Genomic DNA, 20,558 nt, shown 5'->3' with positions numbered 1-20,558 from the left:
TAATGAAAGCAACAAAATCCCAATAAAGAAAGGCGTCCGGCAGGGAGATACGATCTCTCCAATCCTATTCACATCGTGTTTACAGGAGGCATTCAGAGACCTGGACTGGGAAGAATTCGGGATAAAAGTTAATGGAGAATACCTTAGTAACTTGGGATTCGCTGACAATATTGCCTTGCTTACTAACTCAGGGGACCAATTGCAACGGATGCTCACTGACCTGGAGAGGCAAAGCAGAAGAGTGGGTCTAAAAATTAATCTGCAGAAAACTAAAGCAATGTTTAACAGTCTCGGAAGAGAACAGCAATTTACAATAGATAGCGAGGCACTGGAAGTGGTAAGGGAATACATCTACTTGAGGAAGTGATGGCGGATCCGGATCATGAGACGAAAATAATGAGAAGAATAAGAATGGGCTGGGGTGAGTTTGGCAGGCATTCTCAGATCATGAACAGTAGGTTGCCATTATCGCTCAAGAGAAAAGGGCATAATAGCTGTGTCTTACCAATAGCCACCTACAAGGCAGAAACCTGGAGGCTTACGAAAAGGGTTCTACTTAAATTGAGGACGGCGCAACGAGCTATGGAAAGAAGAATGATGGGTGTAACGTTAACGGATAAGAAAAGAGCAGATTGGGTGAGGGAACAAACGCGAGTTAATGGCATCTTAGTTGAAATCAAGAAAAAGAAATGGGCATGTGACAATGAACGAGAATGGTGGCGGCAAATGCTACACAGCGAATCACTCTCTGACCGATTACGGGCACTCCAGAAGGCCCGCGATGTGGCTAAAGGGCTCGGCCTGACAGTCCCAACGTGGGAGCGGCCCGCGTCAACCTATGGTTGACCTTCAGGACCAAATAAAGTTCTTCATACCATGGGCAGGACATGTAATGCGGAGGGAAGATAACCAATGGTCATTAAGGGTTACGGACTGGATTCCAAGGGAAGGGGAGCGTAGTAGGGGGCGGCAGAAAGTTAGGTGGACGGATGAGATTAAGAAGTTTGTAGGGACCACATGGCCACAATTAGTACATGACCGGGGTTGTTGGAAAAGTATGAGAGAGGCCTTTGCCCTGCAGTGCGCGTAACCATTCTGATGATGATGATGATGGTGATGATGATGGTGATGACGATGATGATCAAAACTAAGGTCAATTTGTTTCTCATTCTGAACAAGGTATACACACTTGATGGAATGAACTTCGTCAGAAAGGGCCAAAGCAAATTCTCGTGCGTATCAAGTGCTGTCGCCTAAACCCACAATTCTCTAACTTACCCGTATTGCTGGTGCCAGTTTGCTCTCTTTCTCCACTAATCAAATTACGCACCTTCATACTCATCCGCGCCTACACTGTGAGCGATAAAAAGCACGCATTTATGTCATCAGTATGTGACAACAGGTCCGCTTTTATTTTTCTTGAACCAGGCTATGGCGCTGGTGGCAACGGTGGCGCGAGCACCACTGGCGGATCATCGTCGGGCACATCGGGTGGTTCAGGTCAGTGCGGATGCCACACCTTTACCGAAGTGCATATTGCCAGTACGTTCTACAATGAGCGTTGCTCGAAAACTGCAAATGAAAGGTAGCATACTCAATGAATAAATTCGGTGCTATTCGTAACAAAAGAAAGGAAAATATTACTTTTGTTGCCCCCGTTGGCGGCACGCCGAAATTGCCAGTGTGCCACTAAGAACGCACTCAAGAACCGCCGTAGAAGCCTCTAGTCTCCCTCAATGACTATGAATATGGTTCGCGCCTGTGTCACGTAATTGCACCAGTCAGGACTCTTGATATTATAATCAAGACTATGTGTTCACGCTACTTTCGCGGCTAGAACAGTTTTCTTTTTGTTCCTGTTGACACAAACAAAGTGCTTTACCTAAGAAGTCTTCTTTAAAGCGTGTGCGATCAAGTATTCATTTGTTTACGTATTTATTCTTGAAGCCTATGGCACAAGCGGCTTTGGCGGCACTAGCGGCACTGGCAGTTCTGGTGGATCAGGGTGGGTGGCCACAGATACTACCGGTGATGGGTCTAGCCCTGCTTCATAAATGCGAAGAAAAATTATGTGTCTTAATGAACGTACGCTTGAAATATTCGGTAGGTACGCACTACAACTCTAACATCAATCTAAACACGACAGCCATCAAGATCATCATGTGTCTTTTCTATGTGGACAACACAGCGAAAGCCTGTCCCCAGTGATCTATCTCCATTTGCCGCTCTCGGGCGTCATTAGACTCCATCATTTGTACCAGCGAATTCCTGATCAAATCACATCACATGATCTATTGCTATACTCGACCACGTATCATTTCATTCGGCACTCATTCTGTCACTCTATATCTGTTCTATGCATTACACGACCGGCCCAACTATTCGTTTTAGTGCCAACTAGAGTATCAGCTGCACCCGTTTCGTCTCTCATCCATACTATATGTCTCGTAATTTGAAACCTGTGATTTTCTGTTCAGCCACGCGTTGTGCCATTTTGATAGCTTCTTCACTAGCCTATTTGTTATTCGGAAATTTTCGTATTGCTAGGTTTCTACTGCTACGATGCACCGGTCGCATCGTTTTCAGGGATAACTGTAAATATATGGTCACGACTTGAGGGTACCAGCCATGCGTGCTACGACCTATTTCGTTTTGTATAGGTGGCAGCATAAAAAATATTAATTAAGCTTTTTCAGTGAACAATCACGGTTACTTCAGCTGTTTACTTACTTGATGTACCTGAATATGCCTTGTGTGACGATGCCGTCAGCTGCATTTAAGCACCAATGTGCCCTTTCATTTTTCGTCACACCAACCATAACCCAATTGTCCTCATCGTCAACGCAGGAGTCGGATACTACAGAACTTTCATTTTTCCATACCTCAAAAGCTGTGTGTGCTTTACAATTTGTATTGTTAGTGCACATCGTGCGTCATTTACCTCAGGGTACGCACCTGCGGCCACGCCAGCGTTTCCTCCGTGGTGTTTGAGCCGTCCACAAGTTGAGATAATGATTCCAGGACTACAGAAGAAGACAGATCTACCGGCGCCTGCTCTAAAACAGTTGAGCTTACTTCTTCTGCATGAAAAATACAGCAACCACGTGCACATCTATACCGACGGATCGACTACGTCGTGCCGTTCTGGTGGTGCCGTGGTTATACCAACGCGAGGAATGACACTGCGGTTCAAGACATCGCATGTCACGACCTCAACGGCGGCAGAACTAACGGCCCTGCGTCGAGCACTGGAATTCATTGATTCGGAAAGACCCAGAAAATGGGCTGTGTTCTGTGATTCAAAACCGGCATTACAGTGCACGCAGTCAGTTCTCCGACACGGATGTCATGACCAATTGACATACGAAGTCGTGAAACTTCACCATGACGTCCAACAAAAAGGCCACGAAGTCGTTTTTCAGTGGGTACCTGGCCACTGTGGAATCAGTGGCAATGATTCCGCCGATAACGCTGCTCGCACAGCCCATCAAGAAGAGCACAGCGTTCCGGTTCCGCTTTCGAGGACTGACGCTGCAAGGCAGCTTCGACACCTGGCACGTAGCCTCACAGTGAGCGAGTGGAACTCGCAAAACTTACGACTGACACGACTACATCGCCTAAACCCCTCCCTGCAGCTCCGACCTCCACCCGGACTTCCTCGACGTGAAGCTACGCTTCTCTGTCGCCTTTGGTTAGGAGTGGCCTTCACAAAGGCATACTCTACATTAATTGGAGTCTCTGACAGTGCAGCATGCGAGGTCTGTGGCACCGAAGAAAACATCGACCACCTGCTGTGCCACTGTCCAAGATATGCCCTAGAGAGAGAAGAACTTGCCAAAGCTTTCCAAAAACTGGACAATCGGCCGCTTTCTGTGCAGGTGCTGCTGGAACACCGCCCCCATCGCCCGTCGGCCCATAAAGCGGTGAAGGCACTTTTGTGTTTCCTAAGGACGACGGGTTTGTGCGACCACCTGTGACTATTAAGGCAATTTTTGTAAAACCACACGCGTCAGCGAACTTGCCGTAATTTCCTTCTTTCCTTCCCTCCTCTCTCTCCCTGTGATCTTTGCTTTCCCCTTTCCCATTCCCCCGGTGTAGGGTAGCCAACCGGACGATATTCTGGTTAACCTCCCTGCCTTCTTCTTCTCTCTTTCCTCCTCCTACAATTTCATTTGGACCCACTGCTATGAATCAGTGCATACGGCGTTGCCCCAAAGTGCACCAGCTCTACGTTTCAGTTCTCTGTGCTTGTGCACTCATTCCTAGAGGGGAGGGGGAGGGGGAGGGAGAGGGGGGAGGGGCGCAGAGTGCGAAAGACGCTCGTGTTCTGCGCTTTCCGGGCACTGAAAGAACCTGAAGCGATGAATCTTAATTCGGAGCCCACAAAATCGCATCTCTCATATTCCTGGTGCCGCTTGGGAACATACGGCCCGACCAATTATTTGATGGGGTGTATCCCGTTCTAATTTCTGTTTTTTTTCGACCGCAGTTCAACACTCCGAACTGTGTTTGTTAGTTCATCCTTCCTAAGTACACAGGCATCATCAGGCTTCCGTTTCAAACACCACTTCCTCACCGTATTATTTCTTATTAATTATACCTCAAAAGTCCCCTAGTCGGAGGGGTAATTTGAGATCAGGACAGGGATAATTTGAGATCGAAGGCAGCAGCCTTCGGTTCTGCAATGGACATAAAATAGGCTGATGGGGAGGATGATGATTTAGCAGCATCATGCTTTAAATATTACGTCTAAATACGAGTGTGTGAACGTCATGCCTATTTCGTATATTTCCTCAACCAGCGAATCTTATGGTTATTGCTCTGGCGCAGTTGGCGTCGTGTTCAGCCTCCATAACCACATCCATTTTACGACAATCACTATCGCAAGTTTTCCCGATTATTTCACCTACGTCCTGTGCTTACGCAAATCCGTTTGCGTCCTTCGAATCAAAGCGGCAAACCAACGGCTCAGATATTTGGGCGCCGATCGACTTTTCCAAAATTCCTGAATTCACGTACACTCGACGAACTCGTGCCATACCTGCAGCTAAAAACTTCTATCTACTTCATGGTTCCAGGCTACGGTGGAGGAGCCTCGGGATCTACGAGTAGCTCCGGTGAGTTCGGCTGCCGCTGCTTAGAACTCACTCATTATATTTTCTTCCATGAAAAACACGTATGAAAACTGTGTACAGGCTATTGCCGGCGCAGATCGAAAGTCGCATGCAGAAATTTTGTTAAGTACCTTTGTTTTTACGAATAGTGCACATGAAATGTTATTTTATTGTTGTTCATGGTGCACATGAGATCGGCTTTCGCGAAATAGCGTCTGTGTCAAACTAAGCTACTATTTCTTTTTATCTCTCATCGCAAGCACTATTGCTGCAACCCACAATTCTGTACACCTTTTATAGCTTTCCTTGATTTCCTAAGCATATCTTTGCCATATTTACTCGTCTTCAAATATTTTTAGCTGCGTTTTAGACTTCTCAAAATCCGAAATTTGTAATAATTTCTCTCACTCGGCTTTGGACTTCAATTCACACTCGTTAATTGACATGTATTAAAACGCTAAATTTGCGCATCATACAGACAATTTCATAATTTGTTTCCGTTTCAGGCTACGGTGGCGCTGCCGGAGAAGCCACAGGTTCTTCCAGCACCACAGGTGAGAACCGTTAACCAACTCTTAAAGACCAGGGTGTTTTCTTTTCACTAACACTGTTACACAATTAAGGCGTTTTTGTTTGTCTTGGAAAGCTAGGCCAAATATACTATAATAATTTAGCACCTCCTTTTTCATATTCGCGCAAATAAAACAACGAAAAATAATAGATACTACCGTAAGCTGAAATCTGGGTATTCTACAGCTGCAATCGCTCACCTTAGCACTCCTCTGGGAGCCCTGTCACCTCGGCCCGCAATTCTGTTGCGTGCTTTATGGCTGATTTATCCGCTTTTCCCGCTTTTTGTGCATCAATACTCGCATCTGCGTTACGGAAGCAGAGTTGGTCTGCACAATGCGTCAGGTTTGTTTGTCTGTTTTGTCTCCTTAATGCCGGCTGCCAGCTTTTTTAAAGGAACGCCTTTACTCTCAGTGAGGGCGTTCTTCGTTCACAGAACTTGTAATCGACCATTTTTATTTCTCCTGATGGTTTGGCTATTTTCTAAAAACCCACCCCTGATGCAAAGCCCCTGCAGGGGACCTTTAAGGTAATAAACTGAACTGAACTGAACTGAATAAATATTACTCTGAGAAGAAGCGTTTGTACATTGTACTAAATCCCGTATATATATTAAATTCACTCATAAGATTACATTATTCTGAAACTACCAAAACTAAGGTGATTTGTTTCTCATTTTGAACAAGGTATACACACTTGATGGAATGAACTTCGTCAGAAAGGGCCATAGCAATTTCTCGTGCGTATGAAGTGCTGTCGCCTAAACCCGCGATTCTCTAACTTACCGATACTGCTGGTGTCAGTTTGCCCTCTTTCTCAACTTATAAAATTCCCCACTTTCATGACTCTTCCGTGCCTACTCGTTGTGCGATAAAAAGCATGCATTTATGTCATCGGTATGTGACAGCAGGTCCGCTGTTATTTTTTTTGAACCAGGCTATGGTGCTAGTGGCAACGGAAGTTCGAGCATCACTGGTGGATCATGGGCGGGTACACCGGGTGGTTCAGGTGAGTGCGGACACCACAAGTACGTTCTATAATGAATGTTGCTCAAAAACTGCAAAATGAAAGGTCGCATACTGAATGAATAAATTCAGCGCTATTAGTAACAAAAGAAACGAAAATATTACTTTTTTCCCCCGTTGGTGGCATGCCGAAATTGGCATTGCGCCCGTATACGAACGCACTCAAGAACCGCCGTAGAAGCCTCTAGTTTCTCTCAAGAACTATGGCTATCTTTCGTGTCGATGTCACGTGATTACACCACTCAGACCTCTTCTTATTATAATCAATACTAGGTGTTCGCGCTACTTTTGCGGCACAGTTTTTTTTTCGTTCCAGTTGAGACAACCAAAGTGCTTTACCTAAGAAGCCTTCTCTAGAGCGTGTGCGATCAAGTATTGCTTTGTCTATCTATATATTCTTGAAGCCTATGGCACAAGCGGCGTTGGCGGCACTAGCGGCACTGGTGGTTCTGGTTGATCAGGGTGGGTGGCCTCAGGTAGTACCGGTAATGGATCTAGCACCACTTTATAAATGCAAAGAATAATTACGTGTCTTAATGAACGTAGGTTTCAAATATTCGGTAGGTACATACTACAGCTCTACAATTAATCTAAACACGATAGGCATCATGATCATCATGTGCCTTTTCTAATTGGACAACATAGCGGAAGCCTCTCCCCAGTGATCTCCATTTGCCGCTCTCTGGCGTCATTAGACTCCATCCTATATACCAGCGTATTGCCTGATCAAATCACATCAGCTAATCCATTGCTGTACTCGACCACGTACCACTTCATTCGGCACTCGTTCTGTTACTCTATCTTTCCTGTGGATTACACGACCTACCCAACTGTTCCTTTTAGTGCCAACTAGAGTGACAGCTGCACCCGTTTCGCCTCGCATCCATGCCCTATGTCGCACAAAGCGAAACCTGTGATTTTCTGTTCAGCCACGCGTTGTGCCGCTTTGATAGCTTCTTCTCTAGCCTGTCTCTTATTCTGAAATTTTTATATTGCTAGGTTTGTACTGCTACGATGCACCGGCCGCATCGCTTTCAGGGATAACTGTAGATATCTGGTTACGACTTGTGGGTACCAGCCACGCGTTCTGCGACCCATTTCATTTGGTTTAGGTGGCAACACCAACAATATTTGTTAAGCATTCTCAGTGAACAATGGCGATTACTTCAGCTGTTTGCTTACTTGATGCACCTGAATGTTCCGCGTTTGACGATGCCATCAGCTCCATTTACGCACCAACGATAAACCAGTTGTCCTCATCGTCAACGCAGGAGCCGGATACTACTGAACTTTCTGTTTTCCATATCTGGAAAGCTGTTTGTGCTTTTCGATTTCATTTGTACCCACTGCGATGACTCAGTGCATACGGCGTTGCCTCAAAGAGCACGAGCTCTACGTTTCAGTTCTCTGTGCTTGTGGACTCATTCCTAGTGGGGAGGGGGGAGGAGGGAGGGGGAGGAGGGGCAGGGTGCAAAAGACAATTGTGTTCCACGCTTTCCATGCGCTAAAAACATCTGAAGTGATCAATCTTATTTCGGAGCCCCCAAAAATGCATCGCTCATATTACTAGTGCCGGTTGCGAACGTACGGTCCAATCAATCATTTGATGAACTGTATCCCGTTCTTATTTCTGTTTTCTTTCGACCGCAGTTCAACACTCGGAACTGTGTTTGTTAAGTTCATCCTTCCTAAGTACACAGGCGTCATCAGGCTTCGGTTTCAAACAGAACTTCGTTACCGTATCATTTCTTATTAATTATACCTCAAAAGTCCCCTAGTCGGAGGCATTACTTTAGGAGTAAGTGACAAAAAACGGCACAACTAGTGTGCATCCGCTGTGAACTGAAGGTTTCGCATTTTCGAGCACAGGTTTGATGTGGATGTTGTTGGCCACGAGAGCAATACAGCTTGGATGGTAACTCGGGTTGCGAAGTGCGCACAAAAATGGACCGCTGAAAAATTGAGCCTTATATATGCGGGGGAAATGCACATCAAGAGGAATATCCTCAGGTGGTCGAAATTTTTTCGGAGTCCCCCACTATGGCGTCCCTTATACTGATGTCCTGGTTTCGGAACGTAAAACCGCAGACCCTAATTTAATTCCTATTGAAATCACAAGATCTGATTAGCGAGAGCTCCGATTTAGAGACAGCTTGCCCGTAACAAAGAAATAGATGGTCTGTTAAAGTAACCAATGAGCTCGACTTATAGAGTTCTAATATATTTTTTCGGAGTAAATTGACTAAATCTGCCCGCTCCACCCAGCGTCAATTTAACGGCTCTGTGGCTTCGACGAGAATTTAAAAATGGAGTGTATGGTCATCAGCGAAAATCAGCGTTTTTCGAAAGACTGAATGAATAAGATGAGTTTTCAGGAAATACGACACCGATAGAAACTGATTTGTTGTTGTTAATCGAAGTTTCGGAGAAAGACCGAAAACATTATTGGTATCTCTTATATCTTCTACATTGAAAGTTATGGATTGTGACAAGGTTACCAAAAGTAGAAAAAGGTAAATCGTGATGTGCCACTATGCATGCTGGAATGCGGAGGAAAAAAATGGCTGTGGCTTAGCTAAGGTTAAGCCCAGGATGCGAAGCATACTAGCCTTTATTTTAGTTGTTGAACCACTGTTTAGCCTGGTGAACTGCTGTTGCTTGGCTATATTTGGTTCGGCTAGACGAAGAAACAACTCATGCGTTACTCTGCTTCGCCTTCAAGAATGGAACGCGAGAGCGTTCCCGTCGACCCGCCAAGGGGTGTAAGACAATGGGCTACGGCGCAGCGACCACGCGCCCCGCATTGGACGCGATGAGCCTCGAGCAACGCAGCGTTCGGCGCGGCAACGAAATGTGCGCCTGAGCAAGCGACGCACGCCTGAGCCTTAGAAACAGCTCGTTTCTAAGGCAACACCGCATTCACTAGAGGCGCTTTTGTACCGCTTTGAAGCATCGTACTCGTGGCTCAGTGGTAGCGTCTCCGTCTCACACTCCGGAAACCCTGGTTCGATTCCCAACTAGCCCATCTTGCAAGAGTTGAGCCAAAGCCACCTAGAAACAAGCGCAGCTGCTTATATACCGCCGCGACGCCGCGAGCGACGGCGCGAGTTGGAGCCCCGTTTCTCCTCTGTCGTGGCGTCACGGTGTCACGTGGTATGGCATGGGGTCAAAGGTCATTGAAGGCGACACCGCCGCGCCTGAGGAGCTGGGTTGAGCTCTCGTAATATGCTTCGCATAAAAAAACTGGCTGTGGCTTAGCTAAGGTTAAGCCCAGGATGCGAAGCATACTAGCCTTTATTTTAACGCGACAGCGTTAAGGAGCTCGTGTCGCAGAAAAGCCGGTGTCGTCGGCGTCGGCTCAGGCGTGCGGCGCTTGCTCAGGCGCACATTTCGTTGTCGCGCCGAACGCTGCGTTGCTCGACGCTCACCGCGTCCGATGCGGGGCGCGTAGTCGCTGCGCCGTAGCAAAGCCACCTAGAAACAGTCTCTGTAGCACGCCGCAACCTTCGCTTCTCATTCCAACGAGCAGCTCTGTCTCCAGGAGGCATCTCATCTCGTGTGTGTCTAGCAGAGGCAAGCGCAGCTGCTTATATACCGCCGCGACGCCGCGAGCGACGGCGCGAGTTGGAGCCCCGTTTCTCCTCTGTCGTGACGTCATGGTGTCACGTGGTATTCAAGGCGACACCGCCGCGCCTGAGGAGCTGGGTTGAGCTCTCGTAATATGCTTCGCGTAAAAATCTTTAATAATTCCATTGTACCTCTCGCCATGAGGTCCACACGTCACAAAGGGCTTCTCTCGGCAACTGCACGCTAGTCCGTTGGGTGTTGGTGTCAGAAATAAGGAATACTAAGAACAACCGTCTGATGATGCAGAGCTCTTCATTTCCTTCTGTTTTGGCTAAGTCGCACAGTTCATGGGCGACATTGTCCATCATTACAAACCGGACTTCTCACGTAACGGAAAGAGGCAAAAATATTGGTCACATCCTGCATGTATTACCATAAATATGATATGTTCGCCCTTTTTAGAGGAGAGAACTCGGCAGATGCGAAAAACGAAGGGGTTAACAGGAAGTTAAATATCCAGTTTACTACCTTGCACGTGGGAAAAGGCAGACAGAAAGATAAAGAAGAGAAGCACAAACACTGAGTCAGCTAAAGAAATGTTTAAGACGGTTAAGAAGAACGTTCAATATACACAGCAATAAAGTGAAGCAAGGTTAACGAGCGGTGTCCCACACCGGTGCCGGTGCTTGGCACCGGCGCCGGCGTTCGTCCCACGCACCATGCACCGGCTTAACCTAACCTAACCTAACCTAATACAACTTGAAAACGATCTGTGATGACGACATAGTCCGCCGTGTGCTGATAGCTTCGTGTGCGCTGTGCTCTCGCCGCATAGATCGCGTTAAAGTGACAGGCCGCACGAAGGTCGATTCCCTCGCTGCTGCTGCCGTGCTTCCTCACTCCAGCGTTTTGACAACGAGTGTGCGCAATATTCGAGGGAGACGTGTTAATGTTTGCATGTGAGCGCGTGACACCATGGTCGATAGTTTAGTTAGTAAACGAACGTTCACAAGTTTATACGGTCGATAAAACTGCTATCCTCCTTTCGTATAGCTGTCTACTATATTGCTATACTGGTCGATGTTTTGCATTTTGGGCTACACTGCAGACTCCCTTTTTTCCTCTACCATCTAATGCTTTTAATAACTGACCCAGCACGGAACGGAACTATATTGTAGTGGGTAGTACACGGAACCGAACATTACGCCTTAAATGACCTACTTTTATAATCCAGGGAAAGCACGAGCAATGCGGGAGATGGAAATTCAAAACGATGAGCAAAACGAGGACAAGATGAAAGCAGGAGCCATATACGGCTCCCGCTTTCACCTTGTTCTCGCTTTGGTCATCTACATTTAAAATGCAATGTGTCAAGCTACACCATCTCTCTCTTTTCTGGTTATAGGTTCCGGATACGGTTCCATCAGCAGCAGTTCGAGCACCAGCGGTATCGGAAGACCCACGGGCACAACTGGCACTTCGAGTGGGTATACTGCTGCAGCACACTTCGATATTGGCCGTGTTGCCACTGTAGTTGAGCAGAACGTCCGTAGTTCGCCAACGAAAGCTCTTGCACATTGTTTAAGCCAGTTATCTTAAATGCTAATACCAAACAAGTGCCACGAAATTGGAGGGCAGTTGAAAAGTCTGGCTTTTTATTTAAAGCTTCATTTCAAGTAGAGCTGTTGACGCCAGACATCGTTACCAGAGAGCCAGGCCAGCTATTACCAACCAATGAAGTAAACTCGAAAGGACCATTCAAGCAGCTTATGCTTGAAAACCGAGAAATCTCGCACATTGTTCACTCTGTGGTGCAACGGGAAGAGGCGCACTGCTGGTGTGCTTCCCTCCGCGCTCAGCAAAAGGCACCAGTACTTCTCTGCCATTGCGCCTTTACGAGAACTCAGAAAAGTGATTGTTGTCTCTGGATACGCGCTCATCTAGTCCATCATGGCAAGGGCATGAAAACCTTTCAACAAGAAAGCTTGTATCTGGGAAAAAAAAGAAAGTTAGCCTTTTAATATGAGTTTCAGCATTATGACATTTAGCAGCATTAAGATATCATGAGAAAGAAATTCATAGAAGAATGAAAGTGGGTTGGATGTCATACGGCAGACATTGTCACTGGAAGATTGTCCTCACTGGAAGATTACCGTTATATTTGAAATGAAGGTATACAAACAGTGAATTTTACCGGTGCTGACATATAGGGCAGAGACTTTGAGACTGTCAAAGAAGGCTGAGAACAAATTAAGGACTGCGCAAAGAGGGATGGAACGAAGAATGGCAGGCATAAATTTAAGAGGCAGAACGAGAGCGGTTTCGATCAGAGAACAAACGGGTATAGACGATATTCTCATTGACCTTAAGAGAAAAAAAATGGCGCTGGGCAGTTCATGTAGCGCGCATATTAGATAACCGTCGGACCATTAGGCTGACAGAATAGGTACCAAGAGAAGGGAAGTGCAGTAGTATACAGCAGAAGACTAGGTGGTGCGACGAAATTAGGAAATTTGCGCGTGCTCCCAGAATCAGTTGGCGCAGGGCAGGGGTAATTAGAGATCGCAGGGAGAAGCTTCCGTCATGCAGTGGAAAAACATTTTGCCGATGATATTGATGGTGATTTACCAGCATCATGCTTTAAGTATTACGTCTAAATACGAGTGTGTGAACATCATACCTATTTCGCATATTTCTTCAACATGAAACTCTTATGGTTATTGCTCTGGCGTAGGCGTCATGTTCATCCTCCATAACCACATCCATTTTACGACAATCACTATCGCAAGTTTTCCCGATTATTTCACCAACGTCCTGTGCTTACGCAAATCCTTTTGCGTTCTTCGGAATCAAAGCGGTAAACCCACTGCTCTGATATGTTGGCGCCCATCGACTTTTCCCATATACTTTAATGACCGTATACTCGACGAACTCATGTCATATGTGCAGCTAACAAAAATATTTCTTTTTTATGGTTCCAGGCAACGGTGGAGGAGCCTCGGGATCTTCAGGTAGCACCAGTGAGTGCGGCTGCCACTGCTTAGAAACCAATCTTGAAAAATCAATCAATTTTCTTCCAAGAAAAATGTGGACGAAAATTATGCAAATACTATTGCTTGCGCAGCTTGAAAGTCGCACGCAGAAGTTTTTTTAAGTACCTTTGTTTTTACAAATAGGGAACATGACATATTCTTTTCTTGTTGTTGATGATGCACATGGGATAGGCTTTCGAGAAATATCGTCCATGTGAAAATAAACTGGTATTTCTCTTTATTTCTCATCGCAAGCACTATTGCTACAACCCACAATTCTGTACACCTTTTATAGCTTTCTTTCATTTCCTAAGATATCTTTTGTCATACTTACTAGTCTTCTGCACATTTTCTTAACCACTTTTCAGGCTTCCCATAATTCAATTTTTTAATACTTCTTGTCGCTCGGCTTTATATTTCAACTTATATTCCTTAACTGACATGTATTATGACGCCAAATTTGTGCAGCATACAGAGAATCTCATATTTTGTTTCCATTTCAGGCTACGGTGGCTCTTCTGGAGGAGCCACAGGTTCTTCCAGCACCACCGGTGAGAACCGTTACCAACTCATAGAAAAGCAGGACTGGGTGATTTCCCTTCACTAACACTGTTAGAGAATTGACGTGCTTGTGTTTGTCTTTCAAATTTAGGCCACATATACTAAAATAACCTTAACACCAGTTTTTTCATATGTGCGCAAACAAAACAACGAAAAACAATAAATACTACCATAGGGCGAAATCCGGGTTCTGTCACCTCCCTGTCGGCCCTGTCACCTCGGTCCGCTATTCTGTTGTGTGCGTTATGACTCATTTATCCACTTTTCCTGCTTTGTGTACATCCATACTCACTTCTACGTTACGGAAGCAGAGTTTGTCTGCACAATGCGACAGGTTGCTTTTTCTGTTTTCTCTAGTTAATGACGGCTGCATGCTTTTTTAAAGAAACGCTCTCATTCCCAGTGAATAAATAAGGCTTTAAGAAGAAGCGTTCGTACTTGCTACTAAATCCCGTATGTTAAAATCAGTCATAACCTCACATTCTTCTGAAACTACCAAACTAAGGAACATTTGTTTCTCATTCTGAACAGGGCATACACACTTGATGGAATTCTCTTCGTCCGAAATGGTACTAACAATGTCTCGTGCTTATCAAACGCTGTCGCCTTAGCCCGCGATTCTCTAACTTACCGGTATTGCTTGTGTCAGTTTGCTCTCTTTCTCCACTAATAAAATCCAGCACCGTGCCTACTCAGTGTGCGAATGTGCAATAAAAAGCACCCATTTATGTTTCTAGCATGAGCAACAGATCCACTTTTATTTTTTCTTGAATCAGGCTATGGCGCTGGTGGCTCCGGTGGTACAAGCACCACTGGCGGATCATCGTCGGGCACATCGGGTGGTTCAGGTGAGTGCGGATGCCACACCTTTACCGAAGCGCATATGGCCAGTACGTTCTACAATGAGCGTTGCTCGAAATCTCGCTCGGCTAGATGCAAAAAACATCTCGTATACTGAATGAATAAATTCGGCACTATTAGTAACAAAAGAAACAAAAATAAAACTTTCGTTCTCACTGTCGGTCAGACTAGGCACGCCGAAATCGCCAGTGTACCTCAACGAACGTCCTCAACAACCACCCTTGGAGCCTGTAGTATCGCTCGAGAGCTATGACTACCGTTCGCGCCTGTATCACGTCATTGTAACAGTCAGGCCTCTCCTCATCACAGTCAATACTATTTATTCAAAGTATTATTGCGGCTACAACAGTTATCTTTTTCGTTCCTGTTTAGAGAACTAACGTGCGTTACCTAATATGCCTTCTTTACAGCGTATGCGATCGAGTATTCGTTTGCCTATTTATTTTTTCGTGAAGCTTATCGCACAGGCGGCTTTGGCGGCACTGGCAGCGCTGGTGGATCAGGGTCGGTGGCCGCAGGAAGTTCCGGTGTATGGATCTAGCACCACTTTATAAATGCAAACAATAATTACTTGTCTTAATGAACGTAGGTTTGAAATATTCGGCAGGCGTCTACTACAACTCTAAAATAAGTCTTAACACGACCGGCATCATGAACATCATGCGCCTTTTCTACGTGGACAACACAGCAAATGCCTCTCCTCAGGGATCTCCATTTGCCGCTCTCCAGGCGTCATTAGACTCCATTATACATACCAGACACTTTCTTGATGAGATCACCATCACCTAATCCATTGCTGTACTCGACCGCGTACCACTTCATTCGGCACTCGCTCTGTCACTCTGTATCTGTTGCATGCATTACACGACCTGTCCAACTGTTCGTTTTAGTGCCAACTAGAGCGGTAGCTGCACCCGTTTCGCCTCTCATCCATACCCTATGTCGCGTAAAGCGATACCTGTGATTTTCTCTTCAGCCACGCGTTGTGCCGTTTTGATAGCTTCTTCTGTAGGCTGTTTGGTATCCTGAAAGTTTCATGTAGCTAGGTTTGTACTGCTACGATGCACTGGTCGCAGAATGTTTAGGGGCAACTGTAAATATCTGGTCACGTGTTGTGGGTACCAGCCACGCGTGCTGCGACCCATTTCGTTTTGTTTAGGTGGCAGCATAAACAATATTAAGCTTTTTCAGTGAAAAATCACGATTACTTCAGGGTTTCGCTTACTTGATGCACCTGATTGTTCTCTGTGTGACTAATCCATAGGCGCAATATACTCACGAATGTTCCCTTTGATTTTTCGACCACATCAACGATAACCCAGTTGTCTTCATCGTCAACGCAGAAGTCGCATACTACAAATTCCTTTTTTTCTATGTCTCAAAGCTCTCAGTGCTTTGCAATTTCATTCGGACCCACTGCGATGGCTCAGTGCATACGGCGTGGCATCGAAGAGCACTAGCTCTACGTTTCAGCTCTCTGTGCTTGTGGACTCAACCCTGGGGGGGGGGGGAGGGGGGGAGAGGCAGAGTGCGAAAGACGCCGTGTACCGCGCTCTCCTTGCACTGAAAGAAGCTCAAATGTTGAATCTTAATTCCGAGCCCCGAAATTACTTCTCTCATATTCTTAGTGCCGCTTGTCAACGTACGGCCCGGCCAATTATTTGGTGGAGTGCTTCCCGTTCTTATTTCTGCTTTGTTTAGACCGCAGTTACATTCCTCGAACTGTTTTTGTTACGTCTGTCCTTTCTAAGCACACAGGCGTCGTCAGGCTTCCACTTCAAACACCACTACCTCACCGTAATATTTCTTATCAATTATGCCTCAAAAGTCCCCTGTACGAGGGCATTACTGTAGGAGTGAGTGACAAAAAACTGCACAAGTAGCGTGGATCAGGTGTGAGGTGAAGCTTTCACATCTTTGAGCACAGATTTGAAGTGGATGTTGTTGGCCACGAGGGTAATACTGCTTGGTTGGTAACTCGGGTTGCGAATTATGCACAAAAACGGACCGCTGAAAAAAGCCTTGCATACGTGTAAAAAAATTGCATCAAAAGGGCCTCAGGAGAGCCTCGGGAGCCTCAGGAGGTCAAATCTTTTTCGGAGTCCCCCACTATGTCCTCCCTAAAATTGAAGTCATGGTTTTGCAACGCAGTCCCACAGAATTTATTTTCTCTTGAAATCCCAATATGTGATTACCGTGAGCTCCGAATTATAAACCATTTGCCCGTAATAAAAGAATAGATGCTCTTTTAAAGTAACCAATGAGCTCAACTGATAGTTTCCTTATAATTTTTTCTTCTAAAATTTAGCAAATCTGGCAGCTCCACCCAGCATCAATTTGACGGCGCTGTAACTGTGACGAGAATATAAAGATGGAATGTACGGTCATAAGCTATAATAAGCGTTTCTCGAAACCCAAAATGAATTATCTGAGTTTTCAGGAAATACGACAGCCAAAGAAACTGGTTTGTTGTTGCTAATCGAAGTCTCTGAGAAAGACCAAACAGTTTACTCGTATCTGTGATGTCTTCTACATTGAAAGTGAAGGATTTTGACATTGGATGCGATTGGAGATCGTTGTTCGGCGCGTTCGTTCGGTTACCGGCGCGCGCGATTGGTCTTCTCCGCGCCGACGTCGCCAGCACCGGGGCGTGGCCACGTTTTTGGTGAGGTGAAAATAATGACATGGTCCTGTCAATCATCTTGCCACCGAGCACGTTGTCTGCTAGGCGCCGAACCCGACGGGAGTTGGGAAGATTGGAGCCACCATACGCTCGTTACGAGACCGGCTTCGCTTGGCGCGTCTAGTGGATTGGATTCGATCCAACTGGCGGCTGCGGTTGTGGAATGGCACGTTTGGATCCAATCCATAGCTTAATTAGAGAAACTGGCGCTCGCGTTGGGAACTTCGGTTGCTGCGCAGGCGTTGTTCGACAAAGAAGAAGAGCGAGTGCAGCTGCGAAGCGCGTTTGAAGAAATGGCAGAAAACGAATTCCGGCGTCACTTTCGTTTCTCGAAGCAAATAGTGCGTAGGTTGTACAGCGAAATTACCCCATCATCGGGTGCCAGCGAGCAACTGGAATGCTGTTCCTGCCTCTTAAAAAGTGCGCCACTGTTCCCGTCGTTTCTAGCCATCAGGGGTAATAAGTGGGCCTGCATTTACAGGGATTGGAAATCCGCTACAAAGTGTTTTGATAAAGGCTACGTAGCTAGTGTTGCAGCGAAACTTTTTGAAAACATTGGGATTATGAGAACTGAAATTCGATGGTTTCCTGCGCATATGGGAAAAGTGGACGAGACTCGGATAAACCTCAATGAGGTTGCTCATGACTTGGCACGAGGACTTGCTAACCGTGACAGTCACAACCGAGCCGTTCACCATCAAGCCAGGGAATCTAGAGATCATTTAATAGCATACAATGACATTACCAAACACTACTATTTAGGACGCAGGCAATTCACATTGCCACATTCAAAACTGAACAGGGCTCAGGCAGTCTCACTGCGCTTATTGCAAACAGGTACATATCCACACACCGTACACCATTAATAAAATATATCCAGAGAGGGAGATTAGGCTGGACTGCAACGATTGTAATGGCATCATTGGAATCAGACATATGCTGGCGGGGTGCCCCGCGACTCTCCCCAACCTCGTTGAAGAATGGACACAGTGGGAGAAAAGGATTCAAAGCCCATTTTTTCAGGATCAACTAAGGGCCGTCCAGAGGGCCCATGATGTCGCTGAAAGGCTTGGCCTGACAGTGCCAACGTGGGAGCGGCCCGCCTTGACTTAAGAAGTCGAGCCTCCGGACCTCATTCCAATAAATGTTTTCACACACACACACCTACTACTATCTGAAAACCTGTTTGAGTTTGAGAAGAAAAAAATTCATCTTTAGATAAAGATTTCATTCATTGGAAGACGAGAAACATTTCATTTTGTAGTATCGCTGCAAGCAGATGACAAATGAGGGAAGTCAACTTCCAGTGAGCTCACCGTTTCCCGATTGGCTGCTCTCCGCCCCTTTCTCCCAAATTTTGCATACTGCAACTTTGTGACGCTGCAGCAACCGAATAGAACGCGCATCGAACAAAGATCTCCGATCGCGCCTATGCTTACCAAAAGTAGAAAAAGTTAAGTCTTGATGTGTGACTGTACATGTGACATGCCCAGTAAAAAAATCTTTATTAATTACATTATACCTCTCGCCAAGACAGCCACACGTCAAAAAGGGCATCCCTCGGCCCCTACACGCTAGTCCTTTGGGCGTTGGTCTCAGAAATAAGGAATACTAAGAACACCTGGCTTTTCATGCTGAGCTCTTCAGTTCCTTCTGTCTTGGCTAAGCCACACATTTTATCGATGACATTTGCCATCAGTACAAACAGGGGATATCGTATAACGGAGACAGGCAATAATATCGGTCAGATATTTCATGTATTACCATAAATATATTATGTTCGCACTTTTTAGAGGAGAGGGCTGGGTAGATACGAAAGATGAGGAGGTTAAGAGGAAGCTAAATATCCAGTTTGCTACCCTGCAAGGCCGAAAGGGAGAAAAACATAAACATGAGAAGCACAAAGACTGAGGGAAGTAAAAATGTTTAAGACGGTTATGAAAAGCGTTCAAAATTGACAGCGATGAAGTTAAGCAAAGTTAACGGGAAGCGTTCTACTCCAGCGCCGGTGCGTCTGGGCCACCTCGCGGGGCCCAACTTGAAAGCGATCTGCGATGGGGACAGAGTGCACCGCGTGCTGATAGCTTCGTGTGCGCTGTGCTCTCGCCGCATAGATCGCGTTCAAGCGAGAGGCAGTGCGAATGTCGATTCGCTCGCTGCTGCTGCCGTGCTTCCTCACTCCAGCGTTTTGACAGCGAGTGTGCGCGGTCATCGAGCGAGGTGTGTTCATGCTTGCTTGTGCCCGTGACAGTGTGGTTGTTAGTTTAGTGAGAAAGCGAATGTTCGCAAGTTTATATGGCCGATAAAACTGCTGTTCCGACTTCCTATAGCTGTCTACTATTTTGCTATCCCGCTCGATGTTCTGCCTTTTGTGCGATCGAGACTATAACTTTGTTTTTCCTCTACGAGCTAACGCTTTGTGCAACTCACCCACGGGGAACGGAAGCATCTTACAGTGGGTAGAACGCGGAACCGAACGTTACACCTTAAACGACTTACTTTTAAAACCCAGGGAAAACACGGGAAACGCAGGAGATATAAATTCAAGACGATGAGCAAGACAAGAACAAGGTGAAAGCAGGAACCTCACGGCTTCTGCTTTCACTTTGTTCTTGTTTGGCTCATCTGCCTTTAAAATGCAATATTTCAAGCTATACCATTTTTCTCTATTCTGGTTTTAGGTTCCGGACACGGTTCCAGCAGCAGCAGTTCGAGCACCAGCGGTAGTGGAAGACTCACGGGCACAACAGGCAGTTCGAGTGGGTATATCGCTGCCACACACTTCCATATTGGCCGTGTTGCCTCTGTTGTTGAGTAGAACGCGATTAGTTCGAAAACAATAGGCATTACAGGTTGTTTAAGCCAGATATCTCAAATGCTAATACCGTGCAAGTGTCACGATATCGGAGGCAATTTCAAAAAAGTCTGGCTTTTGCCTTGAGGCTTCATTTCAAGTAGAGCTGTTGACGCCAGACTGCGTTACCAGAGAGCCAGGCCAACTATTACCAGCCAATGAAGTCATGTCGAAAGCACCATTCCAGCAATATACACTTGTAAACCGAGAAATATCGCACATTGTTCACTCTGTAGTACAACGGGATGACGCACGCTGCTTATATGCCTCCCTCGCGCTCAGCGAAAGGCA

The 20,558-nt window shown here is 46.1% G+C and overlaps 1 protein-coding gene across 11 annotated transcripts in view; it reads left to right on the top strand.

Moving 5' to 3' along the window:
• LOC135904403 (uncharacterized transmembrane protein DDB_G0289901-like) overlaps nucleotides 1-20,558 on the top strand; it is a 127,360-nt gene that overhangs the window by 46,724 nt on the left and 60,078 nt on the right. For 8 of the 11 annotated variants that reach the window (XM_065435185.1, XM_065435183.1, XM_065435182.1 and 5 more), the window contains 9 exons: nucleotides 1,429-1,500; nucleotides 5,079-5,117; nucleotides 5,621-5,668; nucleotides 6,621-6,692; nucleotides 11,682-11,759; nucleotides 13,258-13,296; nucleotides 13,812-13,859; nucleotides 14,646-14,717; nucleotides 20,095-20,172. In XM_065435185.1, the coding sequence (XP_065291257.1) occupies nucleotides 1,429-1,500; nucleotides 5,079-5,117; nucleotides 5,621-5,668; nucleotides 6,621-6,692; nucleotides 11,682-11,759; nucleotides 13,258-13,296; nucleotides 13,812-13,859; nucleotides 14,646-14,717; nucleotides 20,095-20,172 (546 nt within the window). The remainder of the gene's footprint in view (nucleotides 1-1,428; nucleotides 1,501-5,078; nucleotides 5,118-5,620; nucleotides 5,669-6,620; nucleotides 6,693-11,681; nucleotides 11,760-13,257; nucleotides 13,297-13,811; nucleotides 13,860-14,645; nucleotides 14,718-20,094; nucleotides 20,173-20,558) is intronic. The other 3 variants (XM_065435181.2, XM_065435187.1, XM_065435188.1) reach the window with 3 other exon arrangements.

Source organism: Dermacentor albipictus, chromosome 7 (assembly GCF_038994185.2).
Source record: "Dermacentor albipictus isolate Rhodes 1998 colony chromosome 7, USDA_Dalb.pri_finalv2, whole genome shotgun sequence".
Taxonomy (NCBI): Eukaryota; Metazoa; Arthropoda; class Arachnida; order Ixodida; family Ixodidae; genus Dermacentor; species Dermacentor albipictus.
The sequence above is the reverse complement of the archived record's forward strand: the minus strand, read 5'-3'. Positions and strand labels throughout refer to the sequence as shown.